At 36.3% G+C, this 26,251-nt stretch overlaps 1 protein-coding gene across 2 annotated transcripts; it reads right to left on the bottom strand.

The window, feature by feature from the left end:
* Positions 1 to 519: 519 nt before the first annotated feature.
* Positions 520 to 26,251, bottom strand: LOC113053004 (SEC14 domain and spectrin repeat-containing protein 1). Of its 2 annotated transcripts, XM_026217586.1 has the most exons (20): positions 26,122 to 26,236; positions 24,481 to 24,572; positions 24,299 to 24,362; positions 23,129 to 23,207; positions 22,380 to 22,488; positions 21,576 to 21,666; positions 18,251 to 18,364; positions 13,074 to 13,187; positions 12,092 to 12,186; positions 11,830 to 11,885; positions 10,434 to 10,660; positions 8,505 to 8,627; positions 6,199 to 6,393; positions 5,352 to 5,466; positions 4,699 to 4,858; positions 4,517 to 4,598; positions 4,307 to 4,429; positions 2,906 to 3,097; positions 2,430 to 2,551; positions 520 to 1,666 (listed from the first exon to the last, which is right to left on the bottom strand). In XM_026217586.1, the coding sequence occupies exons 4-20, from the start codon at positions 23,181 to 23,183 to the stop codon at positions 1,510 to 1,512; spliced, it is 2,130 nt and encodes a 709-aa protein (XP_026073371.1). In that variant the 5' UTR covers positions 23,184 to 23,207; positions 24,299 to 24,362; positions 24,481 to 24,572; positions 26,122 to 26,236; the 3' UTR covers positions 520 to 1,509. The 2 variants fall into 2 exon arrangements, with proteins under 2 accessions (XP_026073371.1, XP_026073370.1); XM_026217585.1 differs by lacking the exon at positions 24,481 to 24,572 and having other exon boundaries at positions 26,122 to 26,251.

Genomic DNA, 26,251 nt, shown 5'->3' with positions numbered 1-26,251 from the left:
ATAAATAAAAACACATTCTCATTGCAAACTGTGATATATATAATATTATTTTCATTATGTCCAATTATGTCAATGATTTCCAGAACAAACTAACTGGAACATTTTGAACCTGTAAATAACCAGAAAGCAAGAGTCTGAGATGAGCCGCTAAAGTCTGGAGTAAAACATTGATGCAGTATTAAATATTCAGTTTATAAATATCTTAACCTTTTATATATGTTACAAAATGTACTCTTTCTCCTGAAATGCCACACAGGGCAAGGAGAATGTAAGCGAATAGCAACACCTCAAGCAACTAATAACCTGCCTGACTTATGCACTCAAAGACTGGCATCTTAGGAAGCTATAAGAAACTATTAATACAAAAACAAGTCAGACATCCATGCAATATGCATGAAGAGTTTGGAAAAATATTTTTACTGCACAAACCAGTCAGCAAAATCTTACAGTCCTCAAAGTATGCGTAAACGCACAATAACTAATTACAGCTAATAATTTGGCAAGGCACTGACAAAAATCAAGAAACACAATATTGCCCATGTTTATTGAGGGGTGCTAGAATATTCCTGTACAGCAATGGACATTAGGAGGCAGATTTATGCAAAGCACACATACAGCAACAAAGTCCCGTAAACTAACAAATTGCCAGCTTTATGACATCGTAAAAGAGAATTTTTTTCTTCATTTTATACAACTTATATTTTCATAAAATACACTATAGCCTTTAAAAATGGCAAAAGCATCATACAGTTTAAATGGTATGCAAGGTACAAAAAAGGAAATTAAATATGGAAATAATATTTTATGACATGCATCCATATGCAAGCAGCGTATGCATTTAGACTGACAATTTATGAGATGAAACATCGTTCCATTTCATATTTTACCGTCAAAACAAAGCTCTAAACATTGATTCTACATTGGAACTTAAAGCTTAGCTTTTTTTGTACCTTCATGGTTGAACCACAACAGCTTCACTTTCTGATGTCCTGTCCTGTGTCAATACCGGTTCTACATTAGACACCATCTTCAGTCATTTCTGCAAAGGCCTTGCCGATGGATATTTATACTTTCACAAGAGCGTAGGTTTGGTAATTCTCAACAGAAAGCAACTGAAAGAAAGAAATTGAAAATACAATGCTTATGGTCTGGAAAGGCCTACAGATCTAGAGCCCCAGGTACAAATGGGGTAAAGATGCCACTTTATGTACAATCTATAGGTTTATTAGCACCATTACAAGCTCAAGGCGCCTCACTGGGTGGAGAAAGAGTCGACAGGTAAGCTAAAGCTTTGTAGGGAGGCGAGAGATCAAAGTAGTGTGGTCGATTTAGTATTCAGCTGTCCACACAGGCAATGCAACACGAGCCTGTGAAGACTATGTTTAACTGCGCTTGGTAAGTTAAGATGGCTTGGTGAGGTGGAGTACAACGGAGACGGCGGGTGATCGCGGTCACTTCTGGACCGGGCCACAACGATCGCAACGCTTCCTGCAAGAGTGCATGGGGTTCTCAACTCTCCCTTGGCTCCGCCTCCAGAGCCTCCTCATCCAGCCGCTGCTGCGCCTCTTCCTGTAGGAATCTCTTTTCCTCCACTAGTTTCATCCGCTCACGGATGCTTTCGGCTGAGGAGGCCATGTCGCCCGGGCTGCCGAAGAACTGCTCGCTCCTACAAAACGGGATGAATGAGGAGGGCAGGAAATGATGACAAAAACAAAACATTTCCATCTTAGTGATTGTTGAATACAGGCTAATATGATAAAGCAATCCAGTTGAGGAAATAAATGTAAAAAGGTTGAGTTAAATAAGTTTGAGGCACATAGGAAATTTGCCCACATCATTTATTTACAGAAGTAAAAAAAAAAAAACTCTAACACTATTTAAAAGATTGCAATTAAAAAAAGAGACAAGGATTAATAAAAAATAAATAAATAAATAATAATAAACAGTATTTTGCATGTGGATAAATCACAAAAATTAGGTGAATATAAGTAAATAATTGAATAAATGCATACATAAATAAATGAAAAGCAGCTAACATTTTAAGTATTGACAGACACTTGTTCAAAGTGACATGGGATTTACATTCTATTAATTAATGCATTCCCTGGGAATCAAACCCTCGACCATGGCGTTGCTAGTGTCTACAGGTTGAAAATACATAGGAACTTCAATATGGTTTAAAAGGATCCTATTCTCAAACATATAGCATTATAATAACTATTACAATAAATAATAATAATAATAATAATAATAATAATAATAACAATAATAATAAGGGTATTTTCAATAAATAAATCCTGTGCATGCTGATCCATATAGAGTTAAAGACAATCGTGGAAGGATAGGAGTATGAGACTAACAATAGTTCAGAGAAAACAGAGAGTAGAGAATTTGATAGGCGTGCTGGACTTTGGTCTCTCGGCTCTTACCCATCAGGGAAAATGACTGGCACAGTGAGCCTGTCCAGAAGACCTTTCCCCACCGTCTCCACCTCTTCATATGCCTCCACATCCACCATCAGCTCGGCTAATTCAGGGCTTTCTCTCAGAATCTGAAAGCAGGAAGAAAGCCAAATAGTGCCTGGTCGTAATAAATATAATTAAGCTGACAAAGGTTCTACAAGATAAATTAACTCAATATATTTTAAAGGAACAATTCACAACAAAAATAAATTTATATACTCCCACGTTGGTAAAAACCCATCTGCTTTTATATTTTCCATGGAATACAAAAAGAAGAAAATTGAAATTATCATGCTGCTGGTCAAAATGTCTCCTGCTGTGTTCCATAGAAAGAAGGAAATTCAAACAGGTTTGGAATGCCATGAGGGCAAGTAGATGTTGACAATTATCCTTAAACTACTCTTAAATTTGCTATGACATTTGTTTTGCAGAACTGTACCAACCTTCTCCGCAGCTGTGTGGAAAGCACTGGCCATCTCCAGCCGGTGCTGCCTCTCGTCAGACGTGACTGTGAACTGTTTCCACACACGGTTGAGTCTGGGCAGCGTGTCCCCTGAGGAGCGGGTGGTGCATCGCAGAGACTGGCACAGCACCACTGTGGCCTGCAGCAGCTGGCGGCCGTAATCATAGGTGCTCTGAAAACAAAAAAGGAAATAGTTACTGTGAACAGGAAACAAAACATGGGCTTGGATACTTGAACATTATACTCTAAGATGCATAAAAAAAAATTATACATCATAAAAATATACATTTTATTATTAATTCGATCACATTTGATACAGAAAATTACTTTTTTTTTTTTAACCTTTTCCTTACCTGTAGCAATATATTTTCATACAATACATAACATAGATTTCCCCAAAAAATTTGATTAGGGGGTCTCATTCATGAAACACGAGCAGAACTAATTTTTGTGTAAATCGCGTGTAAAGTGGTTCTGGCGTAAATTTTCGGATTCATTAAAACGTTCGTATTTTCCAAATGTTAGTTGGTACGAAATAAATCTACACCTGCTCCCAGCCACGCGTAAATAGTGCGTTTAACGTCTGAACGTTTTGCTCATTAATACGGCTGCATTTTAATTCATAATCGGGTACATATTTACACAGCATATTGAAAAAAATATTATATATAGTAATTACATACAGTTTTTCTTTTCACTTCTGGGACTGTTCAATTAACAGATGAAACTCTATTAACAGCATCTGTAATATGCTGCCAGTCTTCCTTTTTTTAGGACCTGATACGCCACTATGTACGCTTGAAAATAAAACGTGGCGTTTTGAATGAACTTCTGATAATAAAACTTCAATTTCTGCAGCTGAGATATTTACATTTTTCATTCGCTTTTGAGAAGACATGTTGAAATCCTTCGTTTGGTGTCATAATATGATGCTCATATATAGTTGTCAGTCGGATTTAATGGGCGGGATTTATGGTAATTGAGAATAAGCGTGCACGTGCGTCCCATTTACGACTGATTGGAATTCATTAACACACACACACACACACACACATTTCACTATCACATCTGACGTTTACGAAGTATTTGTGAATCAGGAGAAGAGTTTTCGGGAAGTTCTCTTTACGCGCAAATCACTCACATATTTACTCGTATATTTACAAATGTTTCATGAATGAGACCCATTGTATTAATAAAAGATAAAAACAATTAAATTAAAAAAATATATATATATTAATAATTCATAATAATTGGAAAACAGATTTATTCATTGGGATTTCATGTTGTCTTTGATTTAATATTACTCTGATTATATAATGCTGATTTATTAAGATTAGGTGTGCCAGCAGAGCAAACTCAAAACCTCTACAGTTTTAAATACCTGTGCAACATCCACAAACTTCTTGTGTTTCTCCAGCAGCACTTTGGTTTCTTGCGAATCATCTCCCAGTCGGATGTGGGTCTTCAACAGAGCATCGAGCAACTCTCCTAACCACTCCACCGCCTGTGAAGAAATGAAACGGCCCTTATAGCCCCTCAGGAACTACAGACCCACTTCACACAGTTTTCCATTTGAATTTCACGCTCTGACCTGTGATGCATCTTCCTCACACTTGAAGAGCTGCACCATCTGCAGCATCTTGAGTCTCCTGACATCAACCATGTCCTCACACCTATAGAACACAAGTGAACACATCAGACCATTATCACTTTCTCTTGGTACACCAGAAGTGTGGTGTCCATGATTACAAATCATGAAAAGAGAAGAGGAACCTCTGTTTGCGGAGCTGCATGTCCTCCATGACGCCGTGAATATGGTCGATATTGTCTTTGTTCTCAATGTTTACATCCTTGCCATAGGAAAAAGACGTCTGGGTAGACATCTGGTCAAGCAGTGCTTGGCCTTTTTCTCTTAAGCTTTGCAAGGCACCCTCTAGAAAACAGTGAGAGACTCAATTCACAGAAAAAGAGAAACTTATCTCTGTGGATTTTTACATTATTTTTTTTACTGTAAAGGCATCTATTTGGTAAAACAATTGAGAATGTATATGCTGTTTGAAGCACTAATTACAAAGTAGAGTAGTATATATTGCTTTGTTTTAATGAATGGTTTATGTCAGTTAAATAATTGCTTTTTTTTTTATTTTTTTTATTAGTCACTAGATAAAAGTGTCTGTTAAATTTGAATGTAAAAAAATTAAGTTTGACAATAAATTTTAATGACAATTTCTTCATATTTCATGTTAAAACATGCCTCTGAGATGACCAGCCACAGTTTATTGTATTTTTATGTCTTGAGCGGTTCTTGAAAAGCAAACATTTGGTTATGTGATACGAATGCAGAAGCACTAAAAGTTCTGGTTTGTCAAACTATAATTACATGAACCAGGATCAGGCGTATGAGTAGGATAACAGAGCTTTCTGACCTACGCTCTTGAGTTTCTCCTCCAGATGTTTTAGAGTCTGCTGGATCGCAGCTCCATCTGCAGGGGCGACATCTGCACACAGCATGCCTAACAGCCCATCTAACTGCTGAGACAACTGAGACAAACACATAGAACAGTAGCATCAGAAAAAAGCTTTCTATATATTCACAGTTGAAACGTTCAATGAAATAATCTATAATGCCTTTTAAATAATATGTAGGCCCACAGTGAATATGTAGACCGGTTTTCTGACTGGGGAGGAAATCGGTGTGTAAATGGCCTGTGAATATCAATTTGTATTGCTTTTAAGACAATTTTATTTCTGTTATTTGACATACACCAAAGGGGAACAAGATATTCAGCTAAAGAAAACAAAGTAGGGAGAGATTTGATTTTATCCTTCTGGAATTCGGATTGGAGTGCAAGAAGCGGGTGTTAAATATCACAGTGGAGCCAGATGATTGAGGGGGATTGGATGAAAATCAAAGAGGGATTCATACCATTAAATGAAAAGAAAATTAATTTCAGAGGCTGAGCAAGTTATTGCATTTTGATTAGATTTCATTTGGAATAACATGCACAGACGACTTGTGCACAAAAATACCAGAACTGTTTGTCTGAAAAGTAAAAACGGGCCAATTTGAATTCATGTTGACTTTAAATAGAACTTATAGTGTTAGACTGTACCTACTGATAGCGGAAGCATCACAGTAGCCAAAATATTTTCTTGTTTCTACATGAACAAGATGTTTGCGTTCCGCGGAAATCTGTAGAGCTTTAACTGCAATTCAGTGAGTGCAGATTACATGAGGGTCTAGTGATATCATCGGACCCTATTGAATCTTACATCTTGTGCGGTCATGTGGAACTCATGGGCAGACTGCAGGACGTTCTGTCTGAACTCTAACTGGCTGGCCTGCCGGTAGCAGACGTCACTGAGCTGCTGCTGAAGACCCTTGAGCTCCATCAGGTCCTCCTCATCTCCTGCGCTCAGCAGTGCTGCGATCTGCTGGTTCAGCTCCACATAAACAGCAAACCACTCCTGCAGCAAACAGCATGACATAAGCTGTTAATACACAGTTAAATAAACCACCAGCAATCATAACAACCACAGGTCCATAAACACTGTACACCAATTCTGCAGGCCAAATGGATACAATAGCTCCCATGAAACACACATACAAACACGTGTATGTGTGTGTGTGTGTGTTTGTATGCATGCATGCATGCATCTCTATCTATATCCCAATTTTTTTTTAATACCACAGAGGCCAGTAAACAACCACATCCAGGCAAAACACCTTAACAACCATCTAACACCCTGGCAACAAATCATAACCTTATACCCTTGCATTTTTGATTTTCACATAGACAAAGACCGCTCACATGTTCTTTAGAAAAGGTTAAGATCATGATAAATGTCTATTGTGTTCAAAATCCTTATTTGAAGAATGCCGAAATAACAGCATCGCTAAACCGTCTTCCAAAAAAATAGCCCACCATTATGGCAACACTTTGCATGCTGCTGACTAACACTAAATCATTTTTACAAACCTACAGTTTGAACCATGTCTATAATTGGCTCGGTTCCTGACTCAACATGATAAAGCGGTCTCTGTTCAACAAAACCATAAAGCCACTGAGTCACACACACACACACACACACTCCAAAACAACACCTTCCTGTTGTAAAACATCAACGCCAACAAATCTACGTCACAGAGAACCCTGTAAATCAAAGAGGTTCTCTGGCTTTGTCTCGCTGAGCCACAAACCACACTGAAGAAATACAGAGGCAGTAACTACTTCAGACAAGCCAAGAGCACACCACAAACCACAAACCACTCCAGAGACTACAAGCCAATCAGCTGACCTTCTGGAAATCTGTGTGCAAAATCTTTGGGTGGAAAACCACTTCTTTAGAGAAAAATCAAATGCATTTATCAAGACTGTAAACATGAAGCTTTGATTGGTGACTATGAACTTAAATATATTAAGCAGCCTGAATCTGAGGTTCAAAATGAATCTAAACACAATATAATCTAATTTCCTCCAAAAATGTGCATAATTGGAAGCAAAAATATTCAAGAACAGCATGCGATTACCTCAAGTAAAATACGTCAATACTGCCACCTACAGGGAGGACTTGAATTGCAGCATGTGGCATATTGGCATCATCTGACTGACTTCAGTTGATATGACAGATCACAAATCTTAAATTAGCAATTATATCTTGCAACACAAAACCACAGTAAAATAGAAGACAGTTGCCACAATGTCTGCATTTTTGTCTCTCAGCAAACTGTTTTAAGTTCTATGGTCTACAACTGTGGTTCACAAACTTTTTATGCCAAGTGCCACCACAGAACATCCAAGTGAATCATTTCATACAAGCTTTAATTTTTCTAATAAGTTTGCTTTTAGCTCGTCCTTTGATTCTTTAAAAATGGGTGGAGGTGCAGGGTCAGAAATCAACTTTTGTATTTGTGTGGTCTTTAATGTCAAATACTTATTTTCAACCAAATATTTTACTAATACTTTAAACTATTGCCAGTAACAACTTACGGTTTAAAAATGGGAGCTAATAGGGCTGTTTTAAATAATAAAGAATTATTGTTATTGCTGTTGATATTGTAATAATGATAATTAATGTTGATTAATTGAATAAATACATCAAAATATGTGTCTGAATTTTGGAGAAATCATATGTTCTGGCTCTGGCTTCACAGACAAACATGTTGGTCTATTAAGTTATTCTATTCTAGCACAAGCTATGCAAAAACTCCCGTTATAATCACTGAAGCTACAAAACGAATCTTATTTACATTGTATCTGCACTGAGCTTTCTATATAGTGTTTTACACTCCCAGAAAAGTTCCAATTACCAGTTAAGAACCTTAAATTTCAGTCTGTTTCTTACACAAAGCTATTATTCGACTTGAAAACAGTTGGAATATAGCGCTTGAGCCGCACTGATGCCTTCCATGCTATTTTGTCATTTTTGGATGATTACTTACATGGTTACTCAATACTGTCCTTTTATGGAACAGACCTATGTGAAAATTTGTCAAAAGAATCTCCATTTGCATTCCACAGAGGCTTTACGTACCACAAAAACCATATACACAATCCAGACGTGATTGCTATACTTACACTGTGTTGACTCTCAATCTCCTCGTGTTTCTGCTGCAGGGCCTGAGACGCGCGGATGGAGTCTCCGATCCCCCACTGTGTGCGGAGCTGCTCTGTGCCAGGACCCTCCAGCCAATTCACAACCTGCTCACACACAAACACAGACAAAGAAACCTTTAATTAGGGAATCACTACCACATTCGACCCCCGAGCCACAGAGCAGCCTCTAATCGAAATCAAGAAGGAACAGAGAGCAAATCTAATTAACTAAATGACAGGATCGGGTCGATGAGAGCTCAAATTAGAGATTTCCTTAATCAGATATTTACTGGTTTACGAAAAGACAGATGTAGGAGAGCTGGACAATCCTTCAGCTGTCAGATTTAGAACATTAATTTAGAACATTAATATCAGAGCACAAATGGGATCTTTGAAAGTCCAATAAACTGTGTGGTGATGTTTTGTGCTTTCCCAACTTCTTCAAAATTGGTCCTTTTGTGTTGCACGGAAAGAAAGGCATACAGGTTTGGAATAACATGAAGGTGAACAAAATGATGACAATGTTCAATTACGGGTGAACTGATCATTTAATTAACTTGCTTGATATGCAAGTTCATTCTCAATTCAACAGCCGAGATTTAAACATATGAATTACAACTGAACTGGCAGACAAATTAATTTCACTTCTGTTGTTCAGTGAACTAGTGGAGCAAATGAAAAGCCTGGAACAGCAGCAAGAGAACCTGTTTTGTGAAGAAAGCCCTTAATTTGTCTAATGTGGAGGTGACTGAACTTTTTAAAGAATTACTGCTTAGCTTGCACGACTTCCTATCTGTAATTGCTTCAGGCACGGCGGCTTACAAATGATCTTCCTCTTCCCTGCACGATTTTTCACTGAAGGTAAGAAGGCGATCAAACTTCTTTTCCGATGCACAAGATGTGCACCTCCCAATATCCTGATCACCATGGAAACAGACATTTTATTTCATCTAAGACATAACATAACAACAACCTCGGTTCTCACCATCACTTTACAAGACAAACACCCTACACCAGGTGCCTCTAGATGTGACATGAAGAAAGAGTTTACAATTCTAAATTCTTATTGTCATGTAATGAAGAATGTCTATAAATGCACTAATAAATATAAACTATATTAATCAGAGAATCTATTTTAAAGAACCTAATGTTTTTTTGCCTTCTCATGGTGCCACATAAAGACAAATATCCCTCAAATTAAAAATATTTCATAAAATCTAAATATACTAATAATATAATAAAATGATAGAATGTTTAAAAGTACAGGTTGTAAACCATGTTACACGGATCTAAATTGAGATCAACTAAAAACTGAGGCAAAAGCGCAATATATAGATGCATCTATGCACAACTGCATCAGCGGAGCCCTGCTCTCTCCCAGCGATTCTCCACGATGATCGGATTCCTGGGGAATTCTGTGGGAGCGCATTCTGTAAGCCTTCCAAGAAGACAGAGCAGTAGATGTGTACGTGAAAGAACTGTGTGACAAATCTTTTCTGTGGAAAGACTCAATGATTGTATGGTGCGAAGAACCACCAAAAACTGCTCTATTTGTAGACCAAGACTGCTGATTCACCAAAGCCCAGCCACAGTCTGAACTGATGCTTCGGAATAAGATGTCTTCTTGTAAACCTCAGCGATATTTAGATACACGTATAAAGCAAAATGGATGACAGATGAAACTCCCTCACACTTCACAACATCATGTGGTGTTCAAGAAAGAGAGGTCTCAAATGAATTTGCCAAAACTCAATGCTACCCAGCTCAAACAAAGAGCACAGGAATTTGTGACAGCTGAACAGCACCAGAGTTATTCTACAACACAACTTGACTTATCTGAAAGTGATCGCTCACTTTTCCGTTTACAATTCTTATCATTATCAGTGTTGGTGATGATAAAAAGTGTTTTACCTGCATGACCTTGGTTTGGATTTCCTCTAGCTGGGAGCGTTTACTGCGCTGTCGGCACACTTCTTGATACTTCGTGTACTGCTCCCTAAGAGAGTCCAGGAGCTTCATCACCTGAGGCTGAGCCAGCAGCTCATCATCCATGGGCGACCAGGTTGTGCCACCTCCTCCTCCTCCTCCCTCAGAGCCATTGAAACGCCTCTGCTGGAGCTCCGACAGCAACTCATGCCCTGTGATCAGGCAGTAAAAAAAATCTTTTAAGCCATTTGAAAACTGAATTCAGTAATCAGTAATAAAATGTTTCATAAGCAATGTGTCAAGAAGAAAGAAACTGATGAATGCACGACGTGACGGCGAATGTTCCCATCTGTCATGGAGTGCGGATTCAATTGATGCAGTATGAATCCATCAAGCTAGTATTTCAACTAAATTAGACACGAAGTGACAGACTCAAATGCAGAAGAAAGGAACAGTACTACTGTTTTGTATTTAATTTTGTCCCACTGCTGTGTTTTTATTTGTGCCAATACTTGTGATTTATTCTAACGAAGGTTAGGCAAAATAAAGACTTCATTGAGAATCTGTTGCTTTTCAACTCATGAACATGAATTGAATTGGCCCTACAGGATGTTACATTGGAAAGAAGAAATTAATAGACAGAAAAACAGAGGAACTGAATTAGCCCAAAACAAAATAAGACAAAAATTGAAACATGTTGAGGGCAAAAGGCAAAAAACAACAACAAGAAAACACGGAATTGCACAATCCAAAAATTTAATACAAACCATCAAACCAAACAAACAAGCCAAACAAGATTTTTATATTTATATATATATATATTATTTAATAATTATACTGTTTGACATTTTTTAATAAATTTCCAATGCAAAACTTGATTAAGCATGTTTATTTAATATAGAAAACCAAATAGCATTACTTAAAAATTATAAATTTAACTGCATTCTAATTCTAATAAAATAAAAAAATTCAGGCTGCAATTTAAATTTTGAGGCATTTAAAGGGGATTCTCAATTTAGATTTAAATGGTGCACAACACAATGGTGCCTGAATCACTTACACTGGGCACAGATTCACTGAACCAATGAAGCCATTCTTTAGAAAAGGGCACGGTGTCAGACACAGAACACTTAAGCCAAGTTCTTAGTTCTACCTCAAGAATAAAACTGAATGGAGTCAAAGACCAGCTGGAAAACGGCTTCACTGTGGACAGCACATGCTGGATAGAGTATAACAGTTAAAATTCCCAGACCAAAATCTGCTTTTGAATCTAGTTTTACAAACGGACCCAAAATATTTCAAAAATAACTTAAGGTAGTTTTGCAATTTCAATGCAGAGTCTACATGTATACAAACACAGCCAGCACAGACCACAACTCACCAGTTTGAAGAACCGTTTCAGGATCAAATGAAGGCAGGCTGTTGCTCTCTGAAGACCTGTGTGTAACAACACATTGTTGCTGAGCACTTGTCTATAAAATGATGACCATTTAATGAAACAAACATGTTGATTTCTCTGTACATTGACTGCTTTTTAAATCCACTAAATATTTGAATTACACATTTCAGAATGACTAACAGCTGACAGAAAAACAGTGGCCTTTGAAATGACTGGTGTCTGGAGATAATGAGACATAAATGACCTGTCCTTCTCTGCCTGGCTTCCCTTCTCATTTTCATTGATGACGGTAAGTTCATCCAGAAGAGACGTGGATTCCTTTGTGAATTTTTCAAAGACCTAGATGAAGAACAAATGGCAAATAAGACCTCAAGTTAAAACTATTACACTGTTAAAAGGATGGGCGGTATAGCTAAACACTGCATTATTATTTTCAGCCTTTTGATGATCATCAATATCCATCTCAGTATTTATGTATATGCAGTGAAACAGCCAGACATGATCAGTTTCAGCCAGTGTTGTTTTAGTTGAACTAAAATTACTAAAATTGTTTTTGTTAACTGATACAAAGCTGAAATAAAATAAAATATAAATGAGAGGGGGGTAAACTTTGAAAAAAGAACATTTGAAATGTTGCCTTGACAGCTAACTGAAATAAAATAAGAAATAAGGCAACTTACTTAAACTGGAATAAAAATTAATTAAAGCTAAATATAAAAAAAGAACACTAAAGTACATAAAACAATGATAAATAAATAATTCAAACTATAAAAGAAATCACTAGACATCCACTAATAAACATCCACTGTTCATGAAGTAGATTCTAAAAGCAAACAATTAGCCATGTTTTCCGCCATCTTTTTTTTATATTCTTACTGTATGAATTTAAGAATGATATTTGATGCTCGTTTACATTCACCAATGCAACAAATTAAATTTAAAAGAAAACTTTTAAATTTAAAATATGTCTGAACATTTCTAACTGATTCATAGAAATGCAATGAACTAGCCTAATGACACTGCCTTTAGAAAACTAAAAAAAAAGGCATTTTTAAATTTTCACAATGATTTTCACAATGATGCTGCACTTTTAATTGCCAGCTATATCATGTGAATATATCATGAATACATTACCCACTCCTATTAACTACAATAACCCTGAATCACCGTGGTCTACCAATAAAGTAATCAAATTTAAGATTGAAAACAAGGGATTTGGTTCTCACCAATCTTTTGTTGAGCCAGTCCAAATGATCATAAACCAGACTCCCTCCAAATTCATCTGTAAGTTGGCATGGTTCGATGTAGCGCGTGAGTTTATTAGCAGACACCAGAATCACCTGAAATAGAGAGAAAATTAACTCTCAGGTATGACTGAAGACAATGCTATTTCATCATCTGTGCTGAGAATATTAACAGACAAGAAAATAAAACCATCCTGACCCATTTTGGAGAAGAAATTGTAGTAATAGAGGGCAAAGTGCAGCAGTCACTAATGTTACCAATTAAACAGGCATTTGTGCGTGTAATGTAGCATAATCTGAAACCGCTCATGTCATGACCTTCTGCAGCAGAAATGCCATGCATGGTTAATATCCATAAATAATTTATTTGATATTTGAAGGCATATAGGACAAACTCTGCAGGTGACACAGCTGTGTCAAAATCACAAACTGTCAATATAATATAATATAATATAATATAATATAATATAATATAATATAATATATGATACAAATTGCATTACTTTTGTAACATCGCAACAATAAGACCAACGGCCATTATCATATTATTATATTATTATTATTCTCTGTATAATGAAAAAAAAAAAAAATTATATATATATATATATATATATATATATATATATATATATATATAATAAATTCTATGACAAATTAACTACATTTCACTGCTTTCCTTAGCCATAAAATAATTAAGTATAAAGCCTGATGTATAAATTAAATACAAAAAATACTATTACAATATCTGACTATTATTACTATTTCTGTATAATGACAACTGTTATGATATACAAGTTATATAATACATATTAAATATGATAAACAATACTATATAGTAATATAATTAACAATAATACTATATAAAATCAATATTTTATTATTATTATTATATATTCCATATGGGAAACTAATAATAAAGAATATATTAGCATTAATAAATTTTTTGTAATGATTAATAACCTATATATTTGACTGATGTCCCTCATACCACTCAGTGGTCTCTTTATTTTTATTTAACTACATACAAATTAAGTAATAGACATGAAACATTGATTTAAGCTGGTTATGTAATAAGCAGGATAAATGTACAATCAGCTGGTCATTAATGCAAAACAAAACCGTTTACAGCTGCCAAGCAGCGTAACAACAGTGCATTAATTCAATGAGAATGAGGCTCATTAAATCTGAATTTAGAGGCATTAGTTTGTGTTATGCTTTAAATGCAAATGTTTATCATTACTATGTGCTTTACGTATGCGGCCTCAAAAATTAGTAGACCCCTCCGCTTTGGACAGGAAGAGAGATGGCAAAGATATTCAGCTGAGTCAACACAAGGGACTGAGGGGCAGGCCTCGCTGCAAACAAGTCCAGCCCGCATTCCAGCATACAGAGAAAAATAGTTTGGATTCATAATATCTGGGGTAAATTACTCAGAGGATGTCAGGGGCGTGTTTTTGCCCCCGCTGTGTGGCTGTCTGCCTGGGACAGTTTGAGATAAAAATAAAAAAAGCCTCTTCATGTATTAGCCACAGTGAGGTTTGTTTCATGTCAGTTTCACAAACAGGAGATCTTGAATTTAAAAAGCCTTGTTTTGAGCTGTGAGCTTTCAAAAATGGAGTTTGAGCATAAAAGCTTTTGAACTGTATTTCGTCTTATCTCCTGTCATGACATCATCACAAATCCACAGACGGAAGGCGAGCAGACTAAAAACTGAACTGAAAACTTAAGAAGAAAAAAACCTTAACACCTTTCACAGCAGCATTGGAAAGGAAGAGTTAGCTCAAAAAAAATACCGTCACCACCCATACTCCAGATGTGTAAGCCATTATATTTTCATCAAAAAAATTAAAAAATAAAATACATACACCAACAAATAAACAAAGATAAAGAAAAAGAGAAGCACCCTTAAAAATAGGGTGATAAAATATTATTTCTACAATATCCGTTATCTGAAATTTTGGGGTGTACTACACCTTTTAAAAAACATCTGCTCACCAAACTCAATCTATTTAATCAAAGTAACGTGAACTCTCTGAATCCTCCTCATGCACAGTGACCCTGAACACAGGGACGCACCAGCTTGGATGTGAGCCAGCTGTGCCCACACATCTGCAAGGTTCGCTGGAGGAGATTAAACACTGCATCTGCTAAAGCTCTCTGATCAATACAGTCCCCCAAACAGCTCGCATTCTGGTCACCTTGCAACTTCAGCAAGGACACATTAAACTGACCAAAAGTTAAAGATGTTTGCAATATTTGAAAAAGCATTACAAAAGTAATAAATGCTGTTCTTGTAAATTTATTCCAAGAATCCTGAAAAAAAAGCACTACAGTTTCCACAAAAAGACTACAATGATGATAATAATAAGATATGTGATATTCTTTAGCATCAAATCAGCAAACAACAGTCTGACTGACCCGAAGTTACCGTTTAGATAAGTTATTTCTAATGAGAAATTAGTTAGAAGGAAAAAAAATGTTTTTCCTATTGGTTAAACTGTACTTGTTTAACAACACCAGAAGAAATAATGCTATATACACATGAACTAAAATACATGATTGATATAATGCATATTACAGCACTTAAGTATCACACAAAAGCTTTAAGTTACTTTAAACAAACCATCTGAATCTTTTGTTAAAGTTGTATTTATTGTATTCATTTACGGATATAGAATATGCTAAACTGTCGATGGCTGCCAATCAGCTAATGCAATGAGATACAAAATGTCAAAACCGACCTGGTCAATAAATAAATCAATGGGTCAAGGGTTGACTGGTTAGCATGATCTACTTAGCCTCTGCTGCCAGATGTCAATAATACAACAATTGGCTGGAACCAAAAATATTCTTCCAGATAGACTATCAGTCTAACACGATCAACTCCCTTTGTTATAAAGGAAAGTGGAACTTTTTGCATCAGCATCTTTAACTCCTTAAAAGGAAAGAAACATCAGCAAAAATAAAGCATAAAAAAATATGCAGTACTGTAACAGATGGTCCTATGGACCCTAAGTGGCAGTGAAAGAGGATCCACTTATTTAATAAGGCCTCCGGGTCTCTTCCTTCCCATATGTTCACTTTTGCCTGACCAAGCGTCAGTGATGAAGAGGTTCTTGGGCAGAATGATTAATGTGGAGCGTACGGTCCATTCAAGAATGGATCCTCAAGCAGGACAAGAATATGGTGATGACTGTTTTCACTAGTCTCCACTTCTTAATGCTGATACACTAGCCTCCATTCAGCCAAAACTGTGCCATCTGGTAGTTGAGGGCAGCTAGAGGGGCCTGCTGGCCGAGATCACAGCCCAAACAACACAATGACCCCAACAAACATACACATACAGAGGTTTCTATTCAGGAGACAGTGGTTCAACTGTCCTTCTAAACACATCATCCAGCTCTTGGTGGGATCCATGTGATGGTTGCCAGGCAACATGGCATTATTGGTACATGCCCAAAGAGTGCACAGAGCAAGACGGCCAGATAAATGAGTATGCAGTTTGAGGCCAGGCCTCATCAGTGCACATACTACTAATGACTGCAAACTGTACTGGAGGAAACATTGCAGTCTGCTCCAATTTATGATATTACAGTGAAGGATCCAAACCAACCCATTTGAAACATTTCCTTGTATAGTTATTTAAACACTTACAACATGCTACAAGTACTATTCAGACCAATAAGACAATATAGAAAATATAAATGTGCATTTATTTAATTGTAAATATAATAATAATAATAATAATTATGATTTCAATTCATAATAAATATGTATGTAAATTAATAATTTTACATACAAACTGCATTACATCTTTATTATTAATGATTAGTACTTTTATATTAAATTACAAATATTTAAATATACATTATAATTATTATTATAAAAACAATTTGTAGATTCTGCAAGTTATCTAATCTACTCTATTAAGTTAATATAGTTATTAAAGAATCACTTTAAATGAGCACTAGGTGACTGAAAAGGTCAACTGAATGTAAAAAATAATATCAACCAAGAACAAAATGAAGGTTCTTAGTTGATGTAAAAAGGGGTCATACATGAATACTATAAAATTGTTATGAATACATTTCTAACATCACTAAAAGACCTCAAATAAAAAAAGAGAAACCTAAACATCACAGCATCATTCAAAATACCGAAAGCTAAAAAAGAAAGTTTCCCTGTATGATTGATTCATACACGCCCAGATGTGCTTCATGACCTTTAAAGCCCTAAAACCCTTATTCCCCTCACAGCACAACTCTCTGAGCCCTGACAAATAAATGACAAAAAAAAAGTCAATGCATTAGTGTCAATAACAAAAACACAGTGCAGCCTCGGACCACTGTCAATGAAGATGTGCAGCTTTTGTCTACTTATACGCATGAGATCCTTTGGGCATTACTAATTAAATATGTTGTCTGTGTTATTGCATTATGCACAGCTTTACAAAGTGATGACACTGTGGTATGATGCGAATGGAAAACACAGTGGAACCATTCTAAATGGTCCATTTAGGATGAGCACAAAAGCTAAAGTGACTAAATCAACTTTAAAAATAAATAAAAAAATTGGAGGAGAGGTTCAATTATTAAGTTTTAATTAATATTGGAGCACTGAAAGATCCTCAAAAAAATGCATTTGGCTCAAAAAGTTTGAAAAAAAGATGAATTTGCTTTTGCATAATCTTAACAAAAAACGGTTTAAAAAAAAAGTTATAAAACAACATATTACGTCATTTAAATTATTATCAATATGCTAAAATGTGAACAGTGTAATAATATAATAAGCAAGTGGGTCGAAACTTTTGACACTAAATGTTAACCTGTTTATTTTGTGGAATTTAGGTACCATTTCCTGTACAGCTGTTTCAGACAACAGGTATACGTATTGTAAGATTATTGTACAAATAAAACTATGCAACAGTATCAGTATAAATTTGTACAGTCCCAACCTTTAACTAATCAGACCACAAGATACCACCGCCACTGCAACCAATCATAAAATTAAAAAGGAAATGCTTAGAAGTTGGAAAGTAACAAATATTTTCATGTTTAATCACCAAGTGCTTGTGTAATCGTGCCCATGCCTGCTGTCAAATACAGTTTAGTCAAAGTGTAGCTTTGTCCACTTAAACAAAACACCTCTAGTACACTTACCTCAAAGCCAAGCCTGTCCTTCTCCTTCCAAAAGCAAAAATGGGTCACTTTTTTGTCCCAGAATTCATCAGGTTTCACCACACACACAAGAGAGACCTCAGCTGGGATCACATTCTAAAGGAAAAAATCAAATAAAAAAATCAGTTCACACTGCACAGCTGCAAATTACAAACAAATAAGAGAAGAGGTGAGCATTTTCTTTTTATTGATCAATAGTGATTGATCCATCCAACCCTCTACAGACACGTTGACAATTGAATCACCATTGGCTAGTATATATTTTTTTTGTTTACTCACCAGACTGATATACCATATATGCATGTGTGTGATAATATTATATATATATATATATATATATATATATATATATATTCTAGTGTTTGTAAAATGGCACAGCTTTTTAAATATCTGAAAGTACTACATTCTTAACATCAGTCAGTCAAGCATTGTATGTGATAATCAGGTATTATTTAATGAAATTAGAATTAAAACCATGTATAGGGCCTTTCGCATCGCTTTAGTTCTAGAACTAAATGAACAGTCCTGGGACGATTTTGCGGGAACTATTTCCCAGTAACGTTAACATTTAAAGGGTTGCATTCGCACCGACAGTCTTTACTAGGACGTGACTTAAGCCGGTCGACAGCATTGCCATTTGTGTGCGGCGTTCAACAACGTTAACAAAGAAGAATAATGTTAACAACAGCAGGATGGAGGACGCGGTGATCGGAGCTGTGTTTTTGTTGTGTCTTGCGGGTTTCATAATAATGGACATGGAATATCAACGTATAAGTAAAGCGATTGAAAGATCGGAAAGAAACACTAAGAATCTTCAACGACAACTGGCAGTGCTACATTTGTCACAAGTCCTTGCACATCAGTGTCCGTCCATTTATCCACACAATTAGTTCTGGCACTTTGAAAAGGTTCTGGTGGTGAGAAAGGCCCTTATAAATACATATTAGTCATTTTAGCAGAACTCAAAACAGTGATTATAACAGGCGAGCATTAGCCAATGAGATTGCCGTTTGCACATTACTTCAACTGACTACCGGAGAACCCGGCAGTTCTTAAAAGCTAAAAGAATTCCAAAAGGAACTCCTTTATTTTGACAGGGAAATACAACAAATGATGTTGCTTACTTGTAGCCGTCTCTTTGCATGTGTGTGTGTAACTCTCTCGCCGTCTCTTTGCATGTGTGTGAGACAGCGAAAGTGACGGCGAGTCATGCTCAGTTACATTAGAGTTTACGGTATGTCAAATACAGGTGTGCTGCGCATCCATTTAGATGAACTGAAAAATAACACCGATTGCTTGACAGAGAGAGAAACTCTGAAGCGCTCAGTCATTGTGCTCGACGAGTAATAATATATCTGTGCTAAACTTATAATTAGCCTCCAACTCACACACTGGTGAATAAAAATGTAGTCGCCCAGATTAAAGATTTAGTTGCATATGCGAGTGATTTACTCGCAATGTAGAGGGTTGCGATCATTGATTTACAGATATAAAAGGGGGACGGAGATTACACAAACGGTTTAATTTATTTGTACATAATCGCCAAATCAACATGTTAAAATCCACTGAAGAACTTTAATGAACCTACTGGTGTGAAGGACAGTTTGATTTCAGAACAAACTCTCATAATGTCATATTTCCTAAAGCTCTCAAATGGAGAGAGAAGGCTTAGTAAAATAAAAGTACTGCCAACACACAACTAAAAACTGCAGGTCATATGAGAACAGGGTGAGGCTTTGCCATCTCCACCACCAATAGTCTGAGCTAAATTACACAAATCTACGATGTAGAAACCACTTAAACGTTGTAGGGTTCAGGAGCTTTCTTTGGCAAATCAATATTGCAATTTATAGTAAAATAGTCCATATGCTGAGTTCTATTCAAATTGGATGTTAAAAGGTACTGATTTTTCCTAAAAGATTGTTTTTCTTCACAAATATATGCAATAAATTCAACAACAACTAGTAGGAATACAATGAAACAATAATTCAAAGCTAATGCTGTTTTAATGCTGCCTTTAAGCTGCTATTTCCTTCAGGAAATCTAATGCCTGAAACAAAATGACAAGTGCAAAAATGTAACCGCTTGTACAACAACGGGTCTTTTTAAGAATTCAACTGAAAAAAAAAAAAAAAAACATTTATATACACACACACACACACACACACTACTGTTCAAAAGTTTGGAATCAGTACTTTTTTTTTTTTAGTTCTTACGAAAAAAAAAAGTTTTTTTAAACTCATCAAGGCTACATTTATTTGATTGAAAAAAAAAAAAACCCAGTAATATTATGATTTAAAATAACTTGGAATTTATTTTAAAATGCAATTTATTCCTGTGATAGCGAAACTAAATTTTCAGCATTATTACTCCAGCCTTCATTCCCAGATATCATAATAGACTGATTTGGTGCTCAAGAAACATTTCATGTCAATACTGTAACATTAGTTTACGAACCATGATACATTACTTGCTTATTAAAAAACAATTTACTTATTTAAAAAATTTTGTAACATTATACTTGTTTATACGGTCAGTTACATTTGATCAGTTTAATGCATCCTTTATTTCTGTGCTAAACAAAAATAAATAAAAAAACTACTCAATGCAATGTCATTCAACAGCATCATTAATTTCACAACACAAATCTCCCAGTTGGAAGTTTATCCTCAAGTGGCATTCAATTGTAATTCTAATCTTTGTAATTCTGACTTGGATACAGTACAGGATACAGACTATTCACAGATAAAATAACTGGGAGAAACAACAACAATCAATACATCCCAACTTTCAATGAAAAGAGCCAACCACCTGTTTTTCATTCAAAAATGTCTTTTAGCTGGCCAATCCTAACAATTTCTGTGAAATATTGCTATTGACTAGAAAATAGCTGTCCAGAGGCACTGCCAAGATGGCCACTTAGTGACTGGACTTGCATTTTGGGACTTTGATAGAACAAAAAAATAAGTCATGATATAAAATAAAAGCCTAAGTTTACAGCAGCTATTCAGTGCTGTGTCACAGAAACAGGAGCAAATAACAAGCATCCATTCAGTTCAACAAATTTCCAACAACACAACGCGCTCTACAAAACCAGGAAATGCACACCACATGGGCTTCTCATAATAGCACTGCAATCTCATTATTTACAGGTATTCCTTCAGAAGTGTTAAGCATAAATCACCACAAATTTTAATGGGGTTCATTAATGGAAAAAAGCAAGAATCAGATTTCCACATAAACTACTCTGCCAATCTGAACAAAACCCAAAAGCGTGCAAAAAATAAAATAAAAAATATTTTCTCACCTGCAACATCAGAACAACAGTCTTCACTATATTCCACTGAGACTTCCTGCCGTCGACGATGACGGTGAAACCACGAGCTTTGCACTTCTCGCTGCAGAGACACAACAGAATAACATAACATGATTTTATTCGGCCGCATAACACATATGATACATGCTGTCAGTCCACATACGATGAATCAGTTACAATGACTCCACTGTGGCTGTGTTGTTGAACAGACTAATTTGTTTGTTCGGAGTTCGTTTGAGTCGCAGTGTCTCACAGATTCCAAGAAGCATGTATTCAATCATACAGTTACTATTAAAAGGTTTAGGCCTGAACAACATTTCTTTTCATTCTTTGAGGGGAAGGGAACAGCCAACTCACCCACTAAAATGTCACCAGAAAGTAATTTGGAGAAGGTCACTATAAAGCACTGAAAAATAAAAGGGACTCCAGAACCAGTGATGGTCTTACTGCCAGCATCATGTGAGGTTTCAGACTCAAAACTCAACAGGCCGCTGCAGCTCAGGGTATGATTATGTCTTTAATAATAGGATCAGATTAAAGCAATAAGCCATAAGAGACTGTGATTTACCTTGATTTTTATCATGGTTAATAAACATGCACAGGCCCATGCCAAGTACATCAAACTTTTTTTCTAGGTAAAAACAAGGGATTCGCAAGCTACATTTTTACCACATTTCTTCAGTTTTGACTGGTATTAGACTTTTATCATTTATTGGTATCATCAAATAATGAATTCTGAATGGTTTATGCTCATTTCCACCATTTAGATGACATTTTTCATTGCTTTTATTTTACCTGGGAATACTCAGTAGGTAATCCAGAGTGGCACTGAGCTCCTCCATGCTGGTCTGTTCAGTGCACAGTGGGATGGTCAGGATCAAACCACTGCGCCTGTCCTTGCCTCCTAGAAAACCAAACAGGCCGAGTCAGGAAATATGCAGAAAATCCAGCAGCACAGAGTAAAGCATGATGTACGAATGGAAAAACCGTGTCTAAGTGTGATTCTTTAAGGAAAAGATGCACTACAAAAAGCTACTGGAGGAGTAGAGCCTCAAGACATCGCAACGTGCAATTAATTCGCAGTATGTCAAGTGCTGTCTATGGGAACATGAAGTTCATATGAGTGCAAGCAATATTTCCTGTGTCGTGGCATTGCTGTCAGAGTTGTGGTCTAATAGACTTTGCATGCTGAGCTGTGGTGTCTAGTTATAGTGCACTCAGATAGTCTTAAAATTAAGAACAATTTTTAAAACTATATCTTAATTGTTCTCATTATAGTTATCCTTGGTGTGAATGGGCCTTTTAGAATCCAACTTGCACAAATAATTAATGTCCAGAGAGAATCGGCATTACCTGCGTCACTGAAATTGTGACGCAAACACAAAAGTACCGGTAGATTTAAATCAGCACAGCCAGCGAGGGAGCAAAACGCAACTGTTTTGAACGAGCGCACCTTTTTTTAACAACCCAAAAATAACTGACTATTCATTCAATTGATGAAACACATTTCATTCAATTAATTAACCCCAATTATTGGTCTTTACCTGACAGAAAGGCCAGTTTCTTCTTCAGCACAGGCAGTATTTTGAAGGCCTCCATTCTGGAATGAGACTATACACGCAGCTGCAAGAAGTTGACAACATAGTATCTTTTTAGATAACATCATAATAGGGCTAAAACAAATACCTGTGATTTCAGGATCATAGCCCCAAATTTTCCCTGAGAATGAATGAAACTACATATGTGCCTATGACTCAAAATACTTCAATAGATTCTCTCCAGGCAGATATAACATGCAGTTCTTTAAGAGATTTTAAACACAAAAACTGCTTTTCTGTAAATTAAAGGAATGGTTTACCCAAAAATAGGGACCACTGATGACAAGCTCCAAACAAGAACCAGAAAAATACCATAACAGAATCATAAAACACAATAGCTTTGCATGAGGAACCAACCAAAACTGAAGTCATTATCCACAGAACTTGTCTGGACTGGTCATGATTTACTCAACTTCATGTTATTTCAAACCTGTAAACTCTGACTTACATTCTTCTGCAGAACACAACAGATATTTTAAAGAATGTGGGCGACTAAACTGTTTTTGTCCATAAAGTAGAAGTCAACTGTGACCAAAAGAGAGACAATTCTTAAGATATCTTCTTTTATATTCTACAGAAGAAAGTCATACTGGTTTGGAATAACACGAAGGTGTGTGAAGCAAGATGACTTCAGAAGATGGCTTGAAGAATGGCAAGTTGTTATTAAGAGGGATCGGTCTAAAGATTTTTTTTTTTTTAAGATATTTCTTTATTATGGATTCACTGGAGAGAGAGAGAGAGAGAGAGAGAGAAAAAAAGAGGTTTGGAAGAACATTTTGAGTGAGTAACTAAATGCAGAATTTCAATTGAGTGGACCATTGCTTTAATGCCAAGACATTCACTGCATTCCTGTTCATTTTTATGATAAATAGTCTACACAAGCACAATTTTAAACCAAAAGTGCTTCCAACCATACCCTTAACAGAGCAACATTCACATGCCAGAAATATCAGAATGGTATAAAAATAGACAAACTGGCAAAACAAGCAGAAAAGTAGGTTAAATCACTACAATTAGGCAACACTGGACCATTCACAGTATGATTCAACTACATAGTGATCCGAGTCCTCAAATGCAGGCTGATCTAGATTTCAAAGAGCTGACAGTCTCACTCACCTTCAGCAATGATGCAGCACATCAAGAACATTCCATCTCATGCGATTCCTTCCTGGTACATGATCTGCAAAGATGCAGAGAGAGGCAGGAGAAGAGCAAAGGGAACAGAGGAGGAGTAAGGGAAAATGATGAAGCATGGGGGAGATACAGATAGTGAGAGAGATATAAAAAAAAAACACTACTTTAAGACGATTTGGATTCTGGCATCCAGCTTACAGCAATGACAGTTCAACCAGCCTGAATACATCAGAATTCATTTGAGTGATGATGAACTCTGCCGAGAATGGAAGTGGTCATGTAAGTGTCCAATAATCAACCAGCAGCAATCAACTGATAGTAATTTCAATTAAATGTCCATCAAAATATTTTTTAAAGGGAATAAAGATTTAGGGAGGATTTCAAAGGAAACACAGCTTGGCAAACTCATCTTAACATAAGCTGATGCAAGGAAAAGTGCCACATCATTTAGGAAAGGATGGAAAGGACAGCTCAGCAGTGATTGCAAGGTTTGCTGATGTGTCTGCAAGCAAGGAATGAGTGCTAGCAAAAAAATAAATAAAAATAATTGGCCTTTGGTCCTTTAGAAGTATTACGCTGCACTGCCATGCAACCCACTGGCCAAACCCAATGCAAATGTCTGCCAATGCCCATGTGTTTGTGCAAATCTCTCCAAATCGTAAGAGTTCTAGGACATAATAATCATTCTGCAATGTCACTGTATATGCAAAACTGATTTTTGCATTAAGAAATTTTTTTTTAATTTCCTTAATACATCTGCATGTTTCACTATTGCCAATGCTATTTTTGGAACATTTCATTATGACGTTTTCATGACAAATAGACAATTTTCCCATCAAAATTCACATTGCAATTCACATTCATCCTCATGACAGTAATGGTCAGTCATGAGATTATATTTACTGTAATTTTATGTATTCAGTAAAACCAATGCTGTGATGCAATGTTTTAAACTAGGCCTGCATAAATGAGAGGTAGTTTTTATCATTATGATAAAAACTATCATAATGAGACATTATTCTGAACTACAGTAACCAGAGGAAATGTGCTTAAGTCACAAACATGTTAATATGTTTAAAAAAAATTCTTTATGCAAACCATAATTGTCTTATTAATTTTCGTTAATTAAATTATGAAACAGAACTTGGACATGTTCTGGACACAATTCCCTCCATTTGTGCATGTCAATGCCTCTCTATAAACAAACATTGGCAGTTTAAGCATTTAAGTTTATCCTGTGGTGTTTGAGACTCATCTCTGGACACATAAAGACAACAGTTGGCCAGTCCTGGGAATCAAACCAACAGCTGGCTGAGAGTTGCAGGAATGACTCGCTCGTGCTCTGGAGCTCAGGCGCGAGACAAAGACGTGATCCACCTATAGGGCCTACATAATATTACAATTACAGGTCATCTGCGCAGTGAAACAATCTCCCCTACTAACAACAACATACGAGGCTAGGGTGTCATGGGAAAATACATATTTAAATGCAGTTTGGCATTCATTCCGCATGAGCCATATTTTCAAGCAGAGTGCATAGCTTCTGGCACGCGCGAGACGCAGATCCGATGGTAATGACCTATATTTCATACTATAGAGGTTAAGGCATGACTAACATGAATGCGGTGTATTTTGGGATTGATTAGAAGGACAATCCCTAACTAACGTACATTAGAGGAACGTCGACAATAACGCTGTGATTGTTAGCCCTGCTAAAGACGCGGATGCATGATCCATGTGCCTTCGCTCAGAACCTCACAGCATCCTTAATCACGTAAATGGATTATGATGAAAAATAAAATTACCTTTCTCCGTATTGTGCTCCGGAATTGATCTATGTTATTGATAATAGCCTTTGATACTGTGAAGACTCTCAGCGTTATGTTTTGTTAGAAAGAGGCTGGTCCTGTTCATATTGCTCCTCCCAAATGCTGG

The sequence above is a fragment of the Carassius auratus genome, chromosome 34 (genome assembly GCF_003368295.1).
Source record: "Carassius auratus strain Wakin chromosome 34, ASM336829v1, whole genome shotgun sequence".
Lineage (NCBI taxonomy): Eukaryota > Metazoa > Chordata > Actinopteri > Cypriniformes > Cyprinidae > Carassius > Carassius auratus.
This window is presented reverse-complemented; position numbering and strand designations above follow the sequence as displayed.

Excerpts from the sequence above, each read along its gene's own strand:
- LOC113053004 (XM_026217585.1), bottom strand. The coding sequence starts at position 23,183 with ATGGAGGCCTTCAAAATACTGCCTGTGCTGAAGAAGAAACTGGCCTTT. Across the intron at positions 21,667-22,379 it reads TACCTACTGAGTATTCCCAG|CGAGAAGTGCAAAGCTCGTG; the intron begins GTAAAATAAAAG and ends GTGTCTCTGCAG. Across the intron at positions 10,661-11,829 it reads TGAAACGGTTCTTCAAACTG|GGCATGAGTTGCTGTCGGAG; the intron begins GTGAGTTGTGGT and ends GCCTGATCACAG.